Source organism: Drosophila melanogaster, chromosome X (genome assembly GCF_000001215.4).
Source record: "Drosophila melanogaster chromosome X".
Classification (NCBI taxonomy): Eukaryota; Metazoa; Arthropoda; class Insecta; order Diptera; family Drosophilidae; genus Drosophila; species Drosophila melanogaster.
In genome coordinates this window covers 19,554,751-19,569,512 of record NC_004354.4, presented here as the reverse complement: position 1 = coordinate 19,569,512, position 14,762 = coordinate 19,554,751, and the positions used below count along the sequence as shown (strand labels likewise).

The 14,762-nt window shown below is 45.9% G+C and overlaps 2 protein-coding genes and 8 non-coding genes across 17 annotated transcripts; 1 reads left to right on the top strand and 9 right to left on the bottom strand.

The window, feature by feature from the left end:
* Window positions 1–111: 111 nt before the first annotated feature.
* On the bottom strand, window positions 112–3,494 carry car (carnation). 3 transcript variants are annotated; one of them, NM_167664.2, is made up of 3 exons: window positions 3,387–3,494; window positions 1,729–3,298; window positions 112–1,606 (listed from the first exon to the last, which is right to left on the bottom strand). In NM_167664.2, exons 2-3 carry the CDS (start codon window positions 3,169–3,171, stop codon window positions 1,196–1,198), a joined length of 1,854 nt encoding a protein of 617 aa, NP_728266.1. In that variant the 5' UTR covers window positions 3,172–3,298; window positions 3,387–3,494; the 3' UTR covers window positions 112–1,195. The 3 variants fall into 2 exon arrangements, with proteins under 3 accessions (NP_728266.1, NP_001259707.1, NP_523410.1); NM_078686.5 differs by lacking the exon at window positions 3,387–3,494 and having other exon boundaries at window positions 1,729–3,330.
* A 254-nt stretch (window positions 3,495–3,748) lies between these two features.
* Window positions 3,749–10,082, top strand: Grip84 (Gamma-tubulin ring protein 84). Of its 6 annotated transcripts, NM_167662.2 has the most exons (7): window positions 3,749–4,099; window positions 4,206–4,740; window positions 4,821–5,327; window positions 5,395–6,437; window positions 6,500–6,821; window positions 7,004–7,102; window positions 7,718–8,173. In NM_167662.2, exons 1-7 carry the CDS (start codon window positions 4,044–4,046, stop codon window positions 7,934–7,936), a joined length of 2,781 nt encoding a protein of 926 aa, NP_728264.1. In that variant the 5' UTR covers window positions 3,749–4,043; the 3' UTR covers window positions 7,937–8,173. The 6 variants fall into 6 exon arrangements, with proteins under 6 accessions (NP_728264.1, NP_001162798.1, NP_001162797.1 ...); NM_001169327.2 differs by lacking the exon at window positions 7,004–7,102; NM_167663.2 differs by having other exon boundaries at window positions 3,915–4,740.
* On the bottom strand, window positions 7,582–7,676 carry mir-979 (mir-979 stem loop). Its single transcript, NR_047856.1, has one exon. It is a non-coding gene; the product is annotated as a mir-979 precursor RNA (primary transcript).
* Window positions 8,186–8,277, bottom strand: mir-978 (mir-978 stem loop). The gene has a single exon (NR_047854.1). It is a non-coding gene; the product is annotated as a mir-978 precursor RNA (primary transcript).
* A 310-nt stretch (window positions 10,083–10,392) lies between the features above and the next one.
* Window positions 10,393–10,491, bottom strand: mir-977 (mir-977 stem loop). Its single transcript, NR_047852.1, has one exon. It is a non-coding gene; the product is annotated as a mir-977 precursor RNA (primary transcript).
* A 30-nt stretch (window positions 10,492–10,521) lies between these two features.
* On the bottom strand, window positions 10,522–10,618 carry mir-976 (mir-976 stem loop). The gene has a single exon (NR_047850.1). It is a non-coding gene; the product is annotated as a mir-976 precursor RNA (primary transcript).
* Window positions 10,619–10,669: 51 nt separating this feature from the next.
* Window positions 10,670–10,760, bottom strand: mir-975 (mir-975 stem loop). Its single transcript, NR_047848.1, has one exon. It is a non-coding gene; the product is annotated as a mir-975 precursor RNA (primary transcript).
* Window positions 10,761–10,819: 59 nt separating this feature from the next.
* Window positions 10,820–10,906, bottom strand: mir-4966-2 (mir-4966-2 stem loop). Its single transcript, NR_156796.1, has one exon. It is a non-coding gene; the product is annotated as a mir-4966-2 precursor RNA (primary transcript).
* A 110-nt stretch (window positions 10,907–11,016) lies between these two features.
* mir-4966-1 (mir-4966-1 stem loop) lies at window positions 11,017–11,143 on the bottom strand. The gene has a single exon (NR_047845.1). It is a non-coding gene; the product is annotated as a mir-4966-1 precursor RNA (primary transcript).
* A 1,266-nt stretch (window positions 11,144–12,409) lies between these two features.
* mir-2499 (mir-2499 stem loop) lies at window positions 12,410–12,505 on the bottom strand. The gene has a single exon (NR_047842.1). It is a non-coding gene; the product is annotated as a mir-2499 precursor RNA (primary transcript).
* Between the last annotated feature and the right edge of the window lie 2,257 nt (window positions 12,506–14,762).

Here is a 14,762-nt window from a genome sequence, read left to right as displayed (position 1 = left end):
GATCATCATTCGGCAAATTAACGGGTATGTTTTAGTCGAGTATCTAACACTCGACGCTCTACGTTTTGAGTATCTACGGAGTAGAGAGAAAGAAAGATAATGAACACTTTTGTTTGGAATGCTTTCCGTTTATTTGAAATTTCATTTAATTACATTTACATCGAGTCGAATAACCTCGGAACTCGGATTAATTTAAACACCATTGAAATGTTCACTTTGAGATACATTTAGGTCTTGCACATAAGGATGAGAATATTATTGATCACATAAAACGAAAGTCGTACACAGTTCGTTCCACTCGAAATGCGAGAACATACATACATAGAACATTTTGTTGACTTTGGCTTATCAGCAGAGATAAAGATAAAGATCTTAAATATCTTTTGCAGCTGTTGATTGATTGCCACAGCTACATACCCATATGCGCTCTATCACTAATTACATTTCAACATATTTGGATTTCCGCCATCCATTGGATCCAATACTTTCCGGATATGATATACATGCTTAAGGATAAGCCTTGAGGAACATTCAATGCACTTGCTGCTGTTGAACGAACATACACAAAGTTACATCAAATTCACATCATTTAGAAATTCATAACCATTTACAAGCAATACGGGCAATTTACGGGCTCATAAAACATCGATATGCGGTTAAATATGCGGTTTGTAATCTGTATATGGCGCTGGGGAATATATATATGTATGTGGCGGCATAACATTGACTAAACTTTTTATTTTGAAAATATTTGTCTTGCACACGTATGTATGATTGAAAGTTGGAATTATTTGCACTTAAAACTACAATTGCCAAGCTTGAATAAATGGGATTTGCAATTTTTTTGTTTTTTTTTTTTGCTTAAGACTACATACTTCGGTATACATAAATATACATATTATGCTTGAATCTATCTATATACATACATGCTCTTTAGGTTACAAGAATAAATAATAAATGCCGCGTTCGAAAAATAAATATTTTATGGTTTCCGCTTGCCGGCGAGTCCTTAGTAATCGTGTCATTCACAACGCCCCTAGCATCCTGGATTCTCATCTGCAGTCCCGATTGCCGCGCTGCGCCGCTTGCCCTTTCTCTTTGATCTCGGCTTCAGCGGAACGGACGCGTTTCATCCACGTGCCAGGCCGTGGGCGTTGGACAGGCGATAGGCTTCCAGTCGGCTTAGCCGCCGGCCTCACGAGCTCATCAGGCTGTCCAGGAAGGAGTGTTTGTTGACCACCTTCGTGGTGGCAATCAGGAACTCCACGTTGTTGTCCTCCTGGGCGGCGAGGAAACGCAGCGCAGCTATTTCAGCGAACGTGCATCCGCCCACAAAGCAGACGAGCACCACTCGCGGCACATTCAGTAGGGATCCCTCGCTGACTGTGGTGACCGTATGCCGTCCACCGATGCCCACCAACTGCGCCTGAAAGTCCTCGAACGTCGGTCCGGGCAGGTTATTGATTTGGCTCTTAAGCGTCTGCCAACCCAGCGGTTTGAGCGAATGCTCCACAATGCGCGCGGTCAGCGGAGCGTAGAAGCTGTGCACGTAGCTGATGTCCTTTGGCTCAATTTCAACGTTGTCGTCCACCGTGAGGTGCAGCGTCTGCAAGAGAAAATGATGTTTTGATGTAGCAACATCCTAAATAGCATTCCCTCATATATTCACTCACAAATAACTATATAACTTATAACTAAATATGGTTGGATTACTGAATTGGCGCTCACCTTTCGCAGAACGCTGTAAGCCCGCGACTCTGTTTGCAGATGGAGCAGGCCCGATTTCTCCAGGTTGCTGATGGTGAGCAGCACTTCCAGACCGTACACATGGACCAGTTCGCGCTTGTAGTGGTTAAGCAGCTTCTCCTTGAATCCGGAGGCGGCGTGGCACTGCATGCAGATGAGCCGCAGGACGCGATTCAACTCCACCCTGCAGGCAATCAGGTCCTCGATGTAGGCGCTTGGCTTGTCGATATCTGCGCAGACCATGAACTCCTGCTCGGCAGCCAGGTCGTCAGCGAAGCGCACCGCGTTCACCTGTTCGTGCAGGAGGCCAGCGATGGCCGTATGCTCAGAGGTGGCCTTCTTCTGGGCCATTAGCTGCGGCAGGAGGTTCTCGACGAAGCTCTTGATCTCCTGCACGCTCTTGTCCTGGGAGGTGGCGTGCATCTGGACGTGAATTTCCCGTGCCTTGCGAGCGAGCAGCTTGGTGACCTCGTTGAAGTGCTTGTTCCGCAGCTCCGCGTACAACTGCTCGCCGGAGTGCAGTAGGATGGTCTTTTTCTCGGTGTCACCCAGCAGCGACTGCGATTCCTCGACTCGTGGGCCACTGCCTCCGCCTCCGGGAAGGGCTCCGTCAGAGGGAAAGTTCTCGGCGGGCAGCGTCAGTTTGTTCTGCCGGATGCCGTAGAACTCATCGATAAGCCCCTCGTAGGTGAGTTGTGTGGCCAGCGGGCTGAGCAGATCGATGCTTCTGTCCAGAAGGATCAACTGATCGACGACACCCTTGTCGCCGTTGTACAGAGTCCGCTCATCCCGGCCCAGCTGCTTGGCGTGCTCCCATACCCTGTGCGCAAACTCTCCTTTTCCGTAGATCTTCGGAATGCGACCGTATAGACGCTGCAGCTGCACTAGGCCCACTGCCGCCTGATACAGCGAGCTAGTGTCACCGTCCACACTCACATCGCGGAAGGCATTGGGCATCTCCATCGATACCAGGTCGACATCCAGCGGCAGATAGTTCCAGGCCAGTTCCTCGATGTTTCCGAAGCTGCCCAACACGCCGCTGACCTCCAGTTGGCTGACGCACAGACATGACCGCCTCGGGGCGAACAGGATGTGGTACTGCCGTCCAGCGGCCGCTCTTCCGCCTGCCTTCACGTGGGCGGCCAGCTGCTCCATCAGCGCCACGCGTGGGCGCATCACGTACACCACATTGGCCACCTCGCGCGGCAAATGAAGCTCCGGCTTGAGGGCCAGCAGACGGATGCCTCGATCAGCGAATAACTTTGGCCGGGTAACCAAGTCCAGCGGTCCGATCATGGTCTCGTCCAGCACAATAACCTTGGAACCCTCAATGCGGTCCAGCTGCTGCAGCAGCTCGCGGCAGGCGGCCTCCTGCAGCAACTGCAGGTTGACCCGCTGACCATGGCCCTTCAAGTGGGGGAACATGCTCCTTTCCTCTTGCCAGAAGTGTTGATTCGTATGCTCTGCGGCTTCCGGTCGGTCGCTACCGTGTCCTTGGTGGGCGGTTTGTGCAGTGCGTTGGTGGTGTTGGTGCAACGCCCACGGATTTCGGCTGCAGAAGATCAGGGACGCGACTGTAATCGCTGCAAAGCAGCTGATTTGGACTGCGCCTGCGCTCAGCAGTGCGGTCTTACACTTACCCTTATGGCACGGTCACACTGTCCGCTGCTCTATGGGCCATTCACACTATCACTTGCCTGCAATTTAAAATCAAAACAGTTGCCAGATATAAATTTTGTTGATTAAACAAGAATATAAAGTTAAGATAGAATAAAATAATAGAGGAGTAGTTTCAATTATTTAATCTGTGGGTAGAAAGTATTTCTTATTTATTTTTTATGTACAGCTTTTTTCATTTAACAAAATTTGTATTTTTTCAATGCTTTGCACGCTTTAACGCAAATAAGTTACAGTAGTGGCCAGTCCAGTGTAAACTATGCTAAACGCACCCCTCTTTTTCGCCAGCAACCAGTGTCACCACATCCTCACAATTAAATACCAACAAATGCCAATTTGCATCAAGTTGCTTGTGCTGCTCATTTCAGTTTAAATTGATTCCGAAATTGCTGCAAGCGCGTAAAATAAAATGAGCATCTGCGATTTTAAAACGGCTAAGGATTGAAAAAAAAACTAGAACATTACAAGGACAGATGACAACCCTGTCGCTGCAGTCGGCACTCAAGCAACCCGGAAAAGAACAACAAAATATTGAGAAGAGCGGCGCACTCAAAAAGAGCTCAATTGCCGGTTATAACTGTAAATTGAGAAGCGCGGAACTATAAATTGCCATCTCCGTGATGAGTAAACCCCATGCGCTGCGCGGTGTGCTCGCCAATTTGATCAGCGAGTCGCAGTAAGTGGATTGAGTGCACAGGTGGCCAGTCGATCTAGCCGTTGCTCCTGCACCGCCTCTTTCCCGCCATTGGCACCATAGTTTACTGTCATTTTTTATCCCACAGATCGCCCCTAACTCCGGAGAGCATCATTCGGGAGTTTCGGGCCACTAGTGATCGGCGGCTGCCAGCCTGCGATCTGATCAAAGTCCTGGTGTCCATCAGCGAGAAGCGTCCCAACTTCGCAGAGGTGACCAAGGAGATCTCGCACATTCTGCAGAATAAGGATCCCATGTACGCACTGCTGGTGTTCGTCGAGCGATACAGCGAATGCAAACCAGTCTCCGAGAGCAGCAGTTCCACTAGCCTTTCAGCGATGGGCTTGCCGCACGGAAACAAGACTTCGGATGTTAATTCCGCAGCCGGTTCAGTCCCCACCACATTGGCAATCGCAAGCACCTCGACAATCTTAACCACATCGCAAAACGTATCTGGTTCCACCAGGCTTAGCTTGACCCAGTCCCAGGACTTTCCCACCTCGACGCCGGTGAATTGCAAAAAGGCCACTGAATCCGACACTACACCCGTAGTCTTTGTCAGGCGCGGCCCAATGGACCGTAACCGTGGAGCGGGCAAGGATGAGCGCAACGACTTAAGTGTGGTGAGTGCAGACTAAGTATGGTGTGCTGTTCGCTGCCAATTACTTGGCCCCTTCAAATAATCAATGATCAACCCACACAGATCAAGGAACGTGTGCTTAATGCCGTTTCCGATCAATCCTTGAGCGGCTACCGCTCGGTGACCAACAAAACGGGCAACAGCCCAAAGTCAATGCCGAATGACCTGGTGACGCTAACTGATGTGCCCGATGAGTACCGCACCCATTTACTGTGGGAATACTACAAGGTGGACGGGGACAAGGTGCCGAGGGCAGAGATCGCGGCAATGCCGCTTCTCAGCCAGGAGAGTATGCTGCTCGACGAGCTGCTGCACTGCCTCACGGGCATAAGAGAAAGCCTCCTGGTGCCTCAGAAGCCAATTATTTCTGCCGTTGGCCTGGCCAAATACGACACGGACTTTGACATACACACGCACCTCGATCGCTCGCTGACACACCAGGTGCGGGAAATCTTGCCATTGGCCTCCTACTTCATGGGCGTGCAGAAGATAATCGCGGCTACCGACGGCCTGGGTCAGGTGATGAACTCATTGAATGAGGCACTGCAGGAACTTACACACGACTTCTATGTAAGGATGTGCAATCGTGTCGTGGCAAAATTTTTCCCTAACTAATCTTTTTTTCCACCGAGCCTAGCTGATAATCGTACAAGCCGAACAGGAGCTGCGCCACAATAGATTAACATTGCAGAAACTACTGTACTACCTGCAGCCGACGATGTGGGTGATGCATGAGGTCTGGTCCTCGTTGGTGATCATTCAGCTAAGCGATTCACGGGATGCCGAAGTGTTGACGTATTTACACGAGCGGATCAAGCGGCTGGAAGGCAACAAAGATGCACAACAGCTGATTATCGGACTGGTGCGCAAGGCGGCCAAGCCGTACATGCGAATGCTGCAGATGTGGATCCAGAAGGGCGTGATCGTGGACCGCCACCGGGAATTTCTCGTAGTGGACAACGAAGTGATCCATCGCGACGAGCTGCCCGAGCACTATTCCGACGATTATTGGGAGAGACGGTATACCTTGCGCGACGAACAAATACCATCGTTTCTGGCAAAGTATTCGGATAAGATCCTGCGCACCGGCAAGTATCTCAATGTGATCAGACAGTGTGGCAAGCGCGTAATGCCCACGCAAGAGATGAACCTAGAGTTCGACCCGACCAGCGAGCGGCACGTGTCCGTCATCAACGACGCTTACTACTTTGCCGCCCGCATGCTGCTGGATGTGCTGCTAACGGAGAACGACCTGATGGGTCACCTACAGTCGGTGAAGCGTTACTTGCTGCTCAACCAAGGCGACTTCACCATGCAGTTCATGGACGCCTGCGAGGACGAGCTGACGAAGAACGTGGACCACGTGTTGCCCATGACGCTAGAGAACCTGCTGGGACTAACGCTTCGCATTTCCTCGGCGCGTAATGATCCCTACAAAGACGATCTGCACTGCGAGCTGCTGCCCTACGACCTGGTCACGCAAATGTCCAAGATCATGAAGAAGGAGGAGAACTGGCAGGCACAGCCTCGCCTCGATCTTAGCGGCCTCGAGTGCTTCGCTTTCACCTACGAGGTGAAGTGGCCCTGCTCTTTGGTGCTGAATCACATTTCCATCTCCAAGTACCAAATGCTCTTTCGACAGCTCTTCTACTGCAAGCACGTGGAGCGCCAACTGTGCAAGTGGGTTCCCGATCCTTAACCTTTTATGCCCACGATCATTTAAGTTCTTCTCTCGCAAACAGGATTTGGAAGGAAAACTCGATTGCCAGGCAGTTCGAGCCGCAGGCGGCTAGTCTCTATCGAGCGGCGTTCACTCTGCGCCAGCGTATGATGAATGCCATCCAGAACCTGGAGTACTACATGATGATCGAGATCATCGAGCCCAACTGGCACATTTTCATTGAAAAGATGAAGACGGTGGAGAACGTGGATAACGTTCTGCGTCTCCACCAGGACTTCCTCGACTCGTGCCTTAAGAACTGCATGCTGACCGAGTCGTCGCATCTGAATCGTTCGATCTTCAAGCTCTGCAAGATCTGCCTGAAGTACTGCGAGTTCATCCAGGTGAGTTCCAGTTACAGTGCGAGGGTACCGGGTGGCTAAATTGCTAAATTTTTGCGTACAACCCTTCTTCCTTTGCTCTGTGCTTCGTGCTCCGTGCTCCGTGCTCTTAATGCTCTATGTCTATCCCGCTTGCCAACGCTTCCAACTCTATGTGGAATCCTTGCTAATCCCCACCTTCGCAGATCACGCAGCGTTACTTTCAGGACGCTGAGCTCAGGTCGATGGTACGTGATAGCGCGGACAGCTCCGAATCCGAACAGGAGAGCCTGCACTGCCCACAGGTATTGCGTAGGCTTGTGCTCAACCACGTTGTTCCTTGCGGTTCCTGTGTTCTCGCTCCCACTTTCGTTATCGGTGGACCCATTTCCGTTTTGTGTCCAGCTGGATTGCATAATGGCGTGGCCCCGATTTTGATAGCATTGTTTCTTTTATTTCGAATTTGGATTGCATGCTTTAAGTTATTTTTGATTGGCTTGCCTATGCATTAGGCCATTTGCTTTCTTTTGTTTTTAAAACCTTAAATGCATCTTCTGGTATCATTAAATTACTAATGCAGAAATAATCTACAATAAGTAGATTATTATTAAGTTTTCCCTGATTATTATTCCTTCTTAATGAATCTACTTACAAAACGTAGTATTGTTTGGAAAAAATGTTTTGAAATTCAGTTAAAACAATTTGTGTAAGACCAACTTAAGCGGTTAATCTATATATTTTATATACTTATTTTTATATTTTATATACTTATACTTTTGTGTATACGGATGCCACAAAATTAGCCTGAGTTCGGGAAGAATTTGTATATACATAAGAATTCCCCCCAAATTCAGTGTATTTGTGACATCCTCACATGTATGTTCCAGTGATTAACTTGTGATTTCTTTGTCCCCTGCTAGATTGAGACCCCGTTGGATCCGACAGATACGTTTTCGGAGCGGGTTAGGCGCTTTGATCTGGAATTTACCCAACTGCTGATATCGTTCCTCAAGCAGATCAACAGCATGGCGAAGAAGAACACCGCCGATTGCTTCATGAATCTGGTGCACCGCATCAACTTCAATGCCTTCTACACCGATCAAATGGACAAGATGTGTGTAGAGGATGCCATTGGCTAAGCCAGCACGTCTAGAGGAAAGGATGTGGATGTGGATGTGGATGTGGACGTGGAAACGGAAACGGAAAAGACAAGAACAAAGTATTAGATAAATGAATTTCATAATCACAAGCGCACATTTACCATCATTCCCCACGCATGTCTTCTCATTTGCCATCCAACAAAGCGCACCAATTGTTACCCGTTTAGTTATACAAATTCGAATATGTATGAACCAATAAACCAATTAAAATGTCCTTCGCTGCTGCCGTTTGCGTTCACACAACTGCAATTTACGGCACTGGACACGATTTTCGATTGCAACGTAAGCCAGTGGCGTAGATTGCAGATTGTGCCGCCAACCAAGATATTGTACTTCGTCGTCAACCAGGTCATCCGCGATAAGCTTGGCCACTCTGTTTAGAAATGCACAAATATCCTAGGTAGCTCTCACCACTGGTTTATACATCGAATCAGAATGATAGCTGAGATCTTGGTTTCCAGGATGTTCATCATCGTTTGCTCCTGCTACGGGGTTTGCGGTTTTCCCCCATCCTGAAGCCTTTCATATACGAAGCTTATGTCGTTGGTATTTGGCCAGTTCTTAATTTAAGCTAGCCACTTGGATTTTTGGAGTGGAAGCAAATGCAAGCAAGAAACCATCCAGAATTTTAACCAAATTTGATGTTAGTAAACTCGTGATGGGCATCAATGTGGTAGCTACGCTGTAAAGTAGGCAACAAATATATTGTTCCCTGCGAAGAGAGCATTATTTTACTAAAGATCAGTATGAGAACGAAGAACTATTGTTAAGTATGATAAAGAGTGCAAGAACATCTATAAATATTATGTGCATGTATATATGTGTATTCAATGGTTTAATATACATATGTATGTATATTGCGAATTTAGTATGCCCTGATTTAGTTTCAAGTTCGCACTGCGATTAAGCATGAACTCGAAATCTGAGCTCTAAAATATTATTGACTGCTTTTAAGTATAAAGTATATGCTATATATAATCTGGCATAAATAACAAGTTGTGCTGCATTCGCTTTAATCGCATTTTTCTCAGCGCCCATTTCCCTTAGTCGCAATATGGCGAGTGGAATTTTCCTGGTTTTTCATCGTTGTCCGATGGTTTCTCCGCTTTGGAGCCACCGACTGTCCAGGAGCACACATGGCATAAATATACATATATGTATATATATGTACATACATATGTACGAGCCGATACACACCCACAAAAGCCAATTTCTAGGCATTTGTATGTGGGTGCAAGTGACCACCCCCCCCCCCCCCCCATCAACCACTTTTGTACATACATATATATGCATATAGATGTATATACATACATACATACCCTGCTATATGTATCATCTGCAAATATTGGAGTATATAAATATGCAGTCGCCAGTGGATGTGGGTTCGTTTGTATGTTCGCCATTAGCCGTCATCAATGTCCAACGGTCATCTCTATAACATCTCCGTCACTCCACCACCCATCACCCACCATCCAGGCTCCCAAACTCCCAGCACCCGGATAGACCACCCTACGCCCACAACTCCACAAGCAATTGGCAATTTAAGCTCGCATGAATTATCGACAATCAATTATGGTTTTTGGCCATGTCGCTCTCCGGGCTCCATCCTCGTCTATCCTTTTCCTGCGAATGGTCTCGGCAATCGGACTACTGGACTGCTGGACATTTGGCCAGCCGGATAGCCAGATAGCCAGATAGCCAGATAGCCAGATGGCCAGATGGCCAGTGCCACATAGCCATATATATGTATGCCCATCGACTGTGTGCGATTGTGCGCGCCTATATATGTATGTATGTTAATTAATCAAAAGCCCATCTATCCATCGATTCGGCATTTACAGACATATGCAAATGAAAGGCGCACAAGCAGCTCATTAATGTGCGCAGAAAAGCCCCCAATAACAAATTCGCTAATAACAATAATAACGGTGACGAAACATGTCGCTTTAAAAACAAAGCCTCCACTCGCATTGCATTTTCCCCAAAAATCATCGAAGTCAACTTTTTCCATTCGACCATGTGAATAAACTATCTCATTATCTTTAACTCCTTTTAGTGATAGTCGTCGCATTCGACGAACACTCTCCCGGTGCGCTTCGTCACTACGTGGATAGACGTTTCGTTTGCTTGCTGGTTTTACAAACGCAGCAATTTTTTAATTGCATTATTACTCTTCCGATCTTATATTGTGTTAGAAAAAAAGTATTTTAAGTTAAGAAAAGTGTTAGCAATAAGTTTTAAATAAAGTTTGCGGTTTTAGATAATAATCTAATTGAATATCCAAGGCAAAGTTATGCTGAAATCAAATGAAAATTTAAATGAATATCTGATCTGAGTATAGGGTATCTGATAGGGAAGGCACTCGCGCACTTTAAGTTTATAGTTGTATGTATTGCAGTTTTTTGTTGCTATATGAAATCTTAGTTGTAGTTTCGTACAAAACATGATTTAGACAACGTGAATATCTCATCAGATTTCGAACACTGAAGATGTGATATTCGAGTTATCTAAAGCATACCTTGTTTGTTGATTCGTTGTGTTGGGATTCCCCGGCGCGATGTTGTTAGGTGCAGTGCACCGGCATTGATGATAACTAATCCAATGTTGAGAACTAATCCATTGGAGATGGCCTCACCAATGCCGCGGCACTGCATGGCGATGCCCACCACCGCCGTTGCAGACATTCCAGTGCATCCGTCGATCCTCGAATTCTGTGAAATCTCTGAGTGCAAACGACTCCCACATCTGTACCGGATGCAAAACACATACAGGATGTAGGAAGTGTTTAAAATCAAAAATTCAATATTGCCAATTGGATAACTTGGTGGTCCGCACTTTCGTATTCTCCGCTTTTAGTTGTTCATTTTTCGGTACTTGAGTGCTAAATATGTTGAACATGCATGAACATGTGCAATATATTTAGTACTCCAGTGCCGACAAGTACATACATATATAGGTTGTCAATGTCCTGGAAACTTTTTGCCATAATACCAAGACTTCTCCTATTCTAGATATTCTAAAAAAACAATAATAATAAGTGTATAATATAATGGGCAGCATGATGTTCGTGTTATTTTTCGTTTCGTTGTTCATTTTTCGGTACTTGAGTGCTAAATATGTTGAACATGCATGAACATGTGCAATATATTTAGTACTCCAGTGCCGACAAGTTTGTTGTCACACAGCTCAATGTCCTGGAAACTTTTTGCACGAATACCAAGATTCTAGATATTCTGAAATCATTCAAAAATATCATTCGTATAATACATATAGAATGTATAATATAATGGGCAGGACGAGGCTTGAGCTTATTCAATTACAAGGCCATTCAGCAGGACGGATGTGCCTGGCTCGACACATCGCCCATCCGTTCATCCGTTCGTCCTTCTTCCATCCGCCACTCTAGCAATCCACCAGCTCCATCTCCAGCTTCCACATGACACGTGTCCTTGGACAATGGGCCGCACTACAAGCGACCCACTTAGAAGGAATCCCGCCCCCCAAAAGACCAACGCCCCTCCCCCTCCCCCTACCAAAATCAAGGTATCCGTTAATTAGGCAATACAATATACAATATGCTCTAATTTTGGACTCTAAAATGCGATAGCTTTCAATCAGCTCAAGTCTCAGTTGATACTAAATAGTTTCCTAGTTCGATTAGATGTATTTCTTTGAATATTAACTAGTTTTGGCTTAAATATAGAAGCAACACCCATTTCAAAGAGTAGATTTCCATTTAATGAAACCACTAAATTATAAAATTTGAAGGCCATCTTTAATTCGATTCCATTTTCTTAAGAAAAAAAGCCCAATGAAAGTATTTGTATGTTTACCACTCAAAATGAAGTATGTACCTTCTTGGATCCCCACGGTATCTTCAAATAATCTGACTTATCCGGTTAACTTGGTCGAGTGCTTTTTAAAGGGAAGGGGGGGGGGGGGGGATCGAAAACAAATGAAATGATTGCATTGAATAAGTTTAATAGATTTTGCCACTCAAAGCATGACCCATATACACGTGAACCCGGAAAATCAGACAGACACTTTCCACAATCCCGAACAATCCCAATGAAAATTGGCGAACTTTATTCGCATGTTGTGGGCGTGGCACTCTTTTTTTTTTATACTTTTTGTGTGAGCTTGGTGGGGCGGATTTCTGGTTGGACCAAGTGCATGAGGTGGTTAGTGCCGAAAATTCCGTGCGAAATTAGGAAGCTTCAGGAAAAAAGAGGAGGTGACGAAATTAGCGAACACAGCCGCACACGTGACACGGTTTTTGACTTCTTTTGACTCCTTGACTGCTCCTGTTGCTGTTTGTTTGCTGTTGGCCAAGTGGAGGCACGTGTCGCAGCAAATTGGGTGATGTCCTGCTCGTCCTGTTCGTCCTGGAGGGCCAATGGCCGGGGGCAAGGCCGCTGGCGATGGTCGGGGGTTGCGGATATATGGATGCGGATGTGTGTGCGGATACGGACGTGAATGTCATCCGCATGCCGCCAAACAAAGGCATTGCGCTGACGTCTACGCACGCAACCACACCCACAGCAAGGAGGCGAACGCCCAAAGGACCAGGTCGACACACCACACCTGCCTCGCAGCTCCGAAAAACGGCTGCCCGGTTTCCGGGGCGAGCCTAGCTCCTTCTCGGTGTCCAAACAATGCCAGCACAACAAGCATTTCGCCAGCAAGTGGCAGCACTCATCGGATGGAGTCGCCAGTTGGATTCCCTCTTTGCAGCGATTGCGAAATGGTGAGCATTAATATGTGTACTTAAGTACGTTATAACTTTATACGGGAATTTCTAAAGTCACAGCTAATAATTGAGCTATAATTTTAAGAGATATCCAAATCTATAGGTAGATTAAGTGTAGAATGTGTGAAAACTATTTCAAATCACACCGTTTTGGAATGTATTCAAGCAAATTCACACTTGATAATTAGTACAAATTAAATTGAAAACTTGCTTAGTAGATTTGTAACCATAACTACTGTTTATGTTCCAAAAACTGTTCAAAAGTATGCTGCAAAAATGGAATTTTAAATTTAAATACAGCTAAAAAAAACATCGTTTCTTCAAGTGCAAAGTATACAATTAACCCAACCAAACTGACTTAATTTGCCACTCGCAGGAGTTCCGCCGACAAAGAAAAGGGGAATGGACATGCAACTGGCTTTTGCCCGTGGAAGTGGGCAGGAGGAGCTGACAGGAGGGTGGGCAGGGAGTGGAACACATGTGCAAATTGATTTCGAATTTTTGTGGCATAATTCCACAATTCATTTGATCTTCATTTGGCTGTTATCGCAGTGACTCTTTGTTGTTCCTGCCGTTCGAATCGACTCGCCTGGCTAGAATGGTTGTTACAATTTCACAATTGCTTGCCATCCGACGCTCCGAGAGGCACATCCCAGGACGAGTCCTTGCCTACTCGAATTACCAGCACATTGACATCGACACATTAGGGCAAGTGCAGGCGGAATCGGAATCGGCAATGGGAACGAAGGCGAAAATCTCAGGGAGGAGGGATTCAAATGGGAATGGATTCGATAGGCAATGGCAATGGCAATGGCAATGGCATTGGCGGCGGGTGGAATCGGACAAAGTGAAGCAGTGAGTGGAGTGAAGCAACCACCACCACAGAGTGAGCAGGCGAGGCACTGGAGATTTCATCCGCTGGCCCTGATTCACGCAGTTGTCCATCAGGCCGTCCTCGCTTATCCTGGTTGCTCCCAAGTCGCAGCTCCTTCCCCTTCGGTGCGACAAATGTGCGCTTTAGAGCGACACCCCGAGGTGTTGGCTATCGCAGTCACTTGAGAGGATGACTTCATCCGGCAAGGTCCTGGTCCTGGTCACATCGCGCATCTCCTGTGCATCTCCATCCCTCCTATCGTACGAATGCGTCGGCGCCTCATCGCCAAATCGAGCATATGCGCACTTGGATTAGGACGAAGTGCGGAGTGCCTATTTGAGGATTTGACTTCTCCAATTGCAAATGCCCTTTGAATTCTCGGATTTTTTGTTTCTGGTTATGCACTCATGCATCCGGAAAACTACGCCAACTTGGCTGTCTACATTAATCCTAGCTTAGAATGTGAAACTTTGCACTACTTACAGACAATAAGTGTACAAATAGTAATAATAGTTATTTCCTACAATTAAGTGTTACTTTGTTTTTAGTGGAAAATATGGAAAATAGTGAATGGTAAAAGTTTTAATTTAACATGATTGCTTTTAAAAGAAGCTATGTTCATTTTCCCATTCTCTTTAACCACAATTTGCATTGGTCGCTGAGTAATGAAATATTATTTAAGGGTTAAATCAAGAATAAGGTTTCTAATTAATATAATATAAATATAAAAAACTTTAAAAATAGGCAGAATAGAAACGGACAAACATGCGGACAAAGCTATACGGACGGACAAAGATCGCTTTCCTGTATACTTTATACTTTACTTTTTATACTTTATGTATAGTATACCCTTTGGAAGGGCTTACACTCAGAGAAAAGCTAGTTCTCAACGATCTCGATATGAGCATTACGATCTTAAAATCTAGCAAAGATTGAATCATAATTCAGCTTTCTCTCTCATTTTTTGAGCCATCCCTTCACTTCTATCTTCCCGAATTAGATCGTTTTCTTCTCATCCGAATGATTGATGCCACTGTTCCCAATTTTTCTGAGTGTAAAACCACAATACTACTATTTCCTTTGAGAACAAGTGTAATTCACTGTTGATACATATACTTGCAGTCGCAATCTCCAAATGCTCATGTGTAATGTTGATCTTATAAGGAAATATCTATATCTAT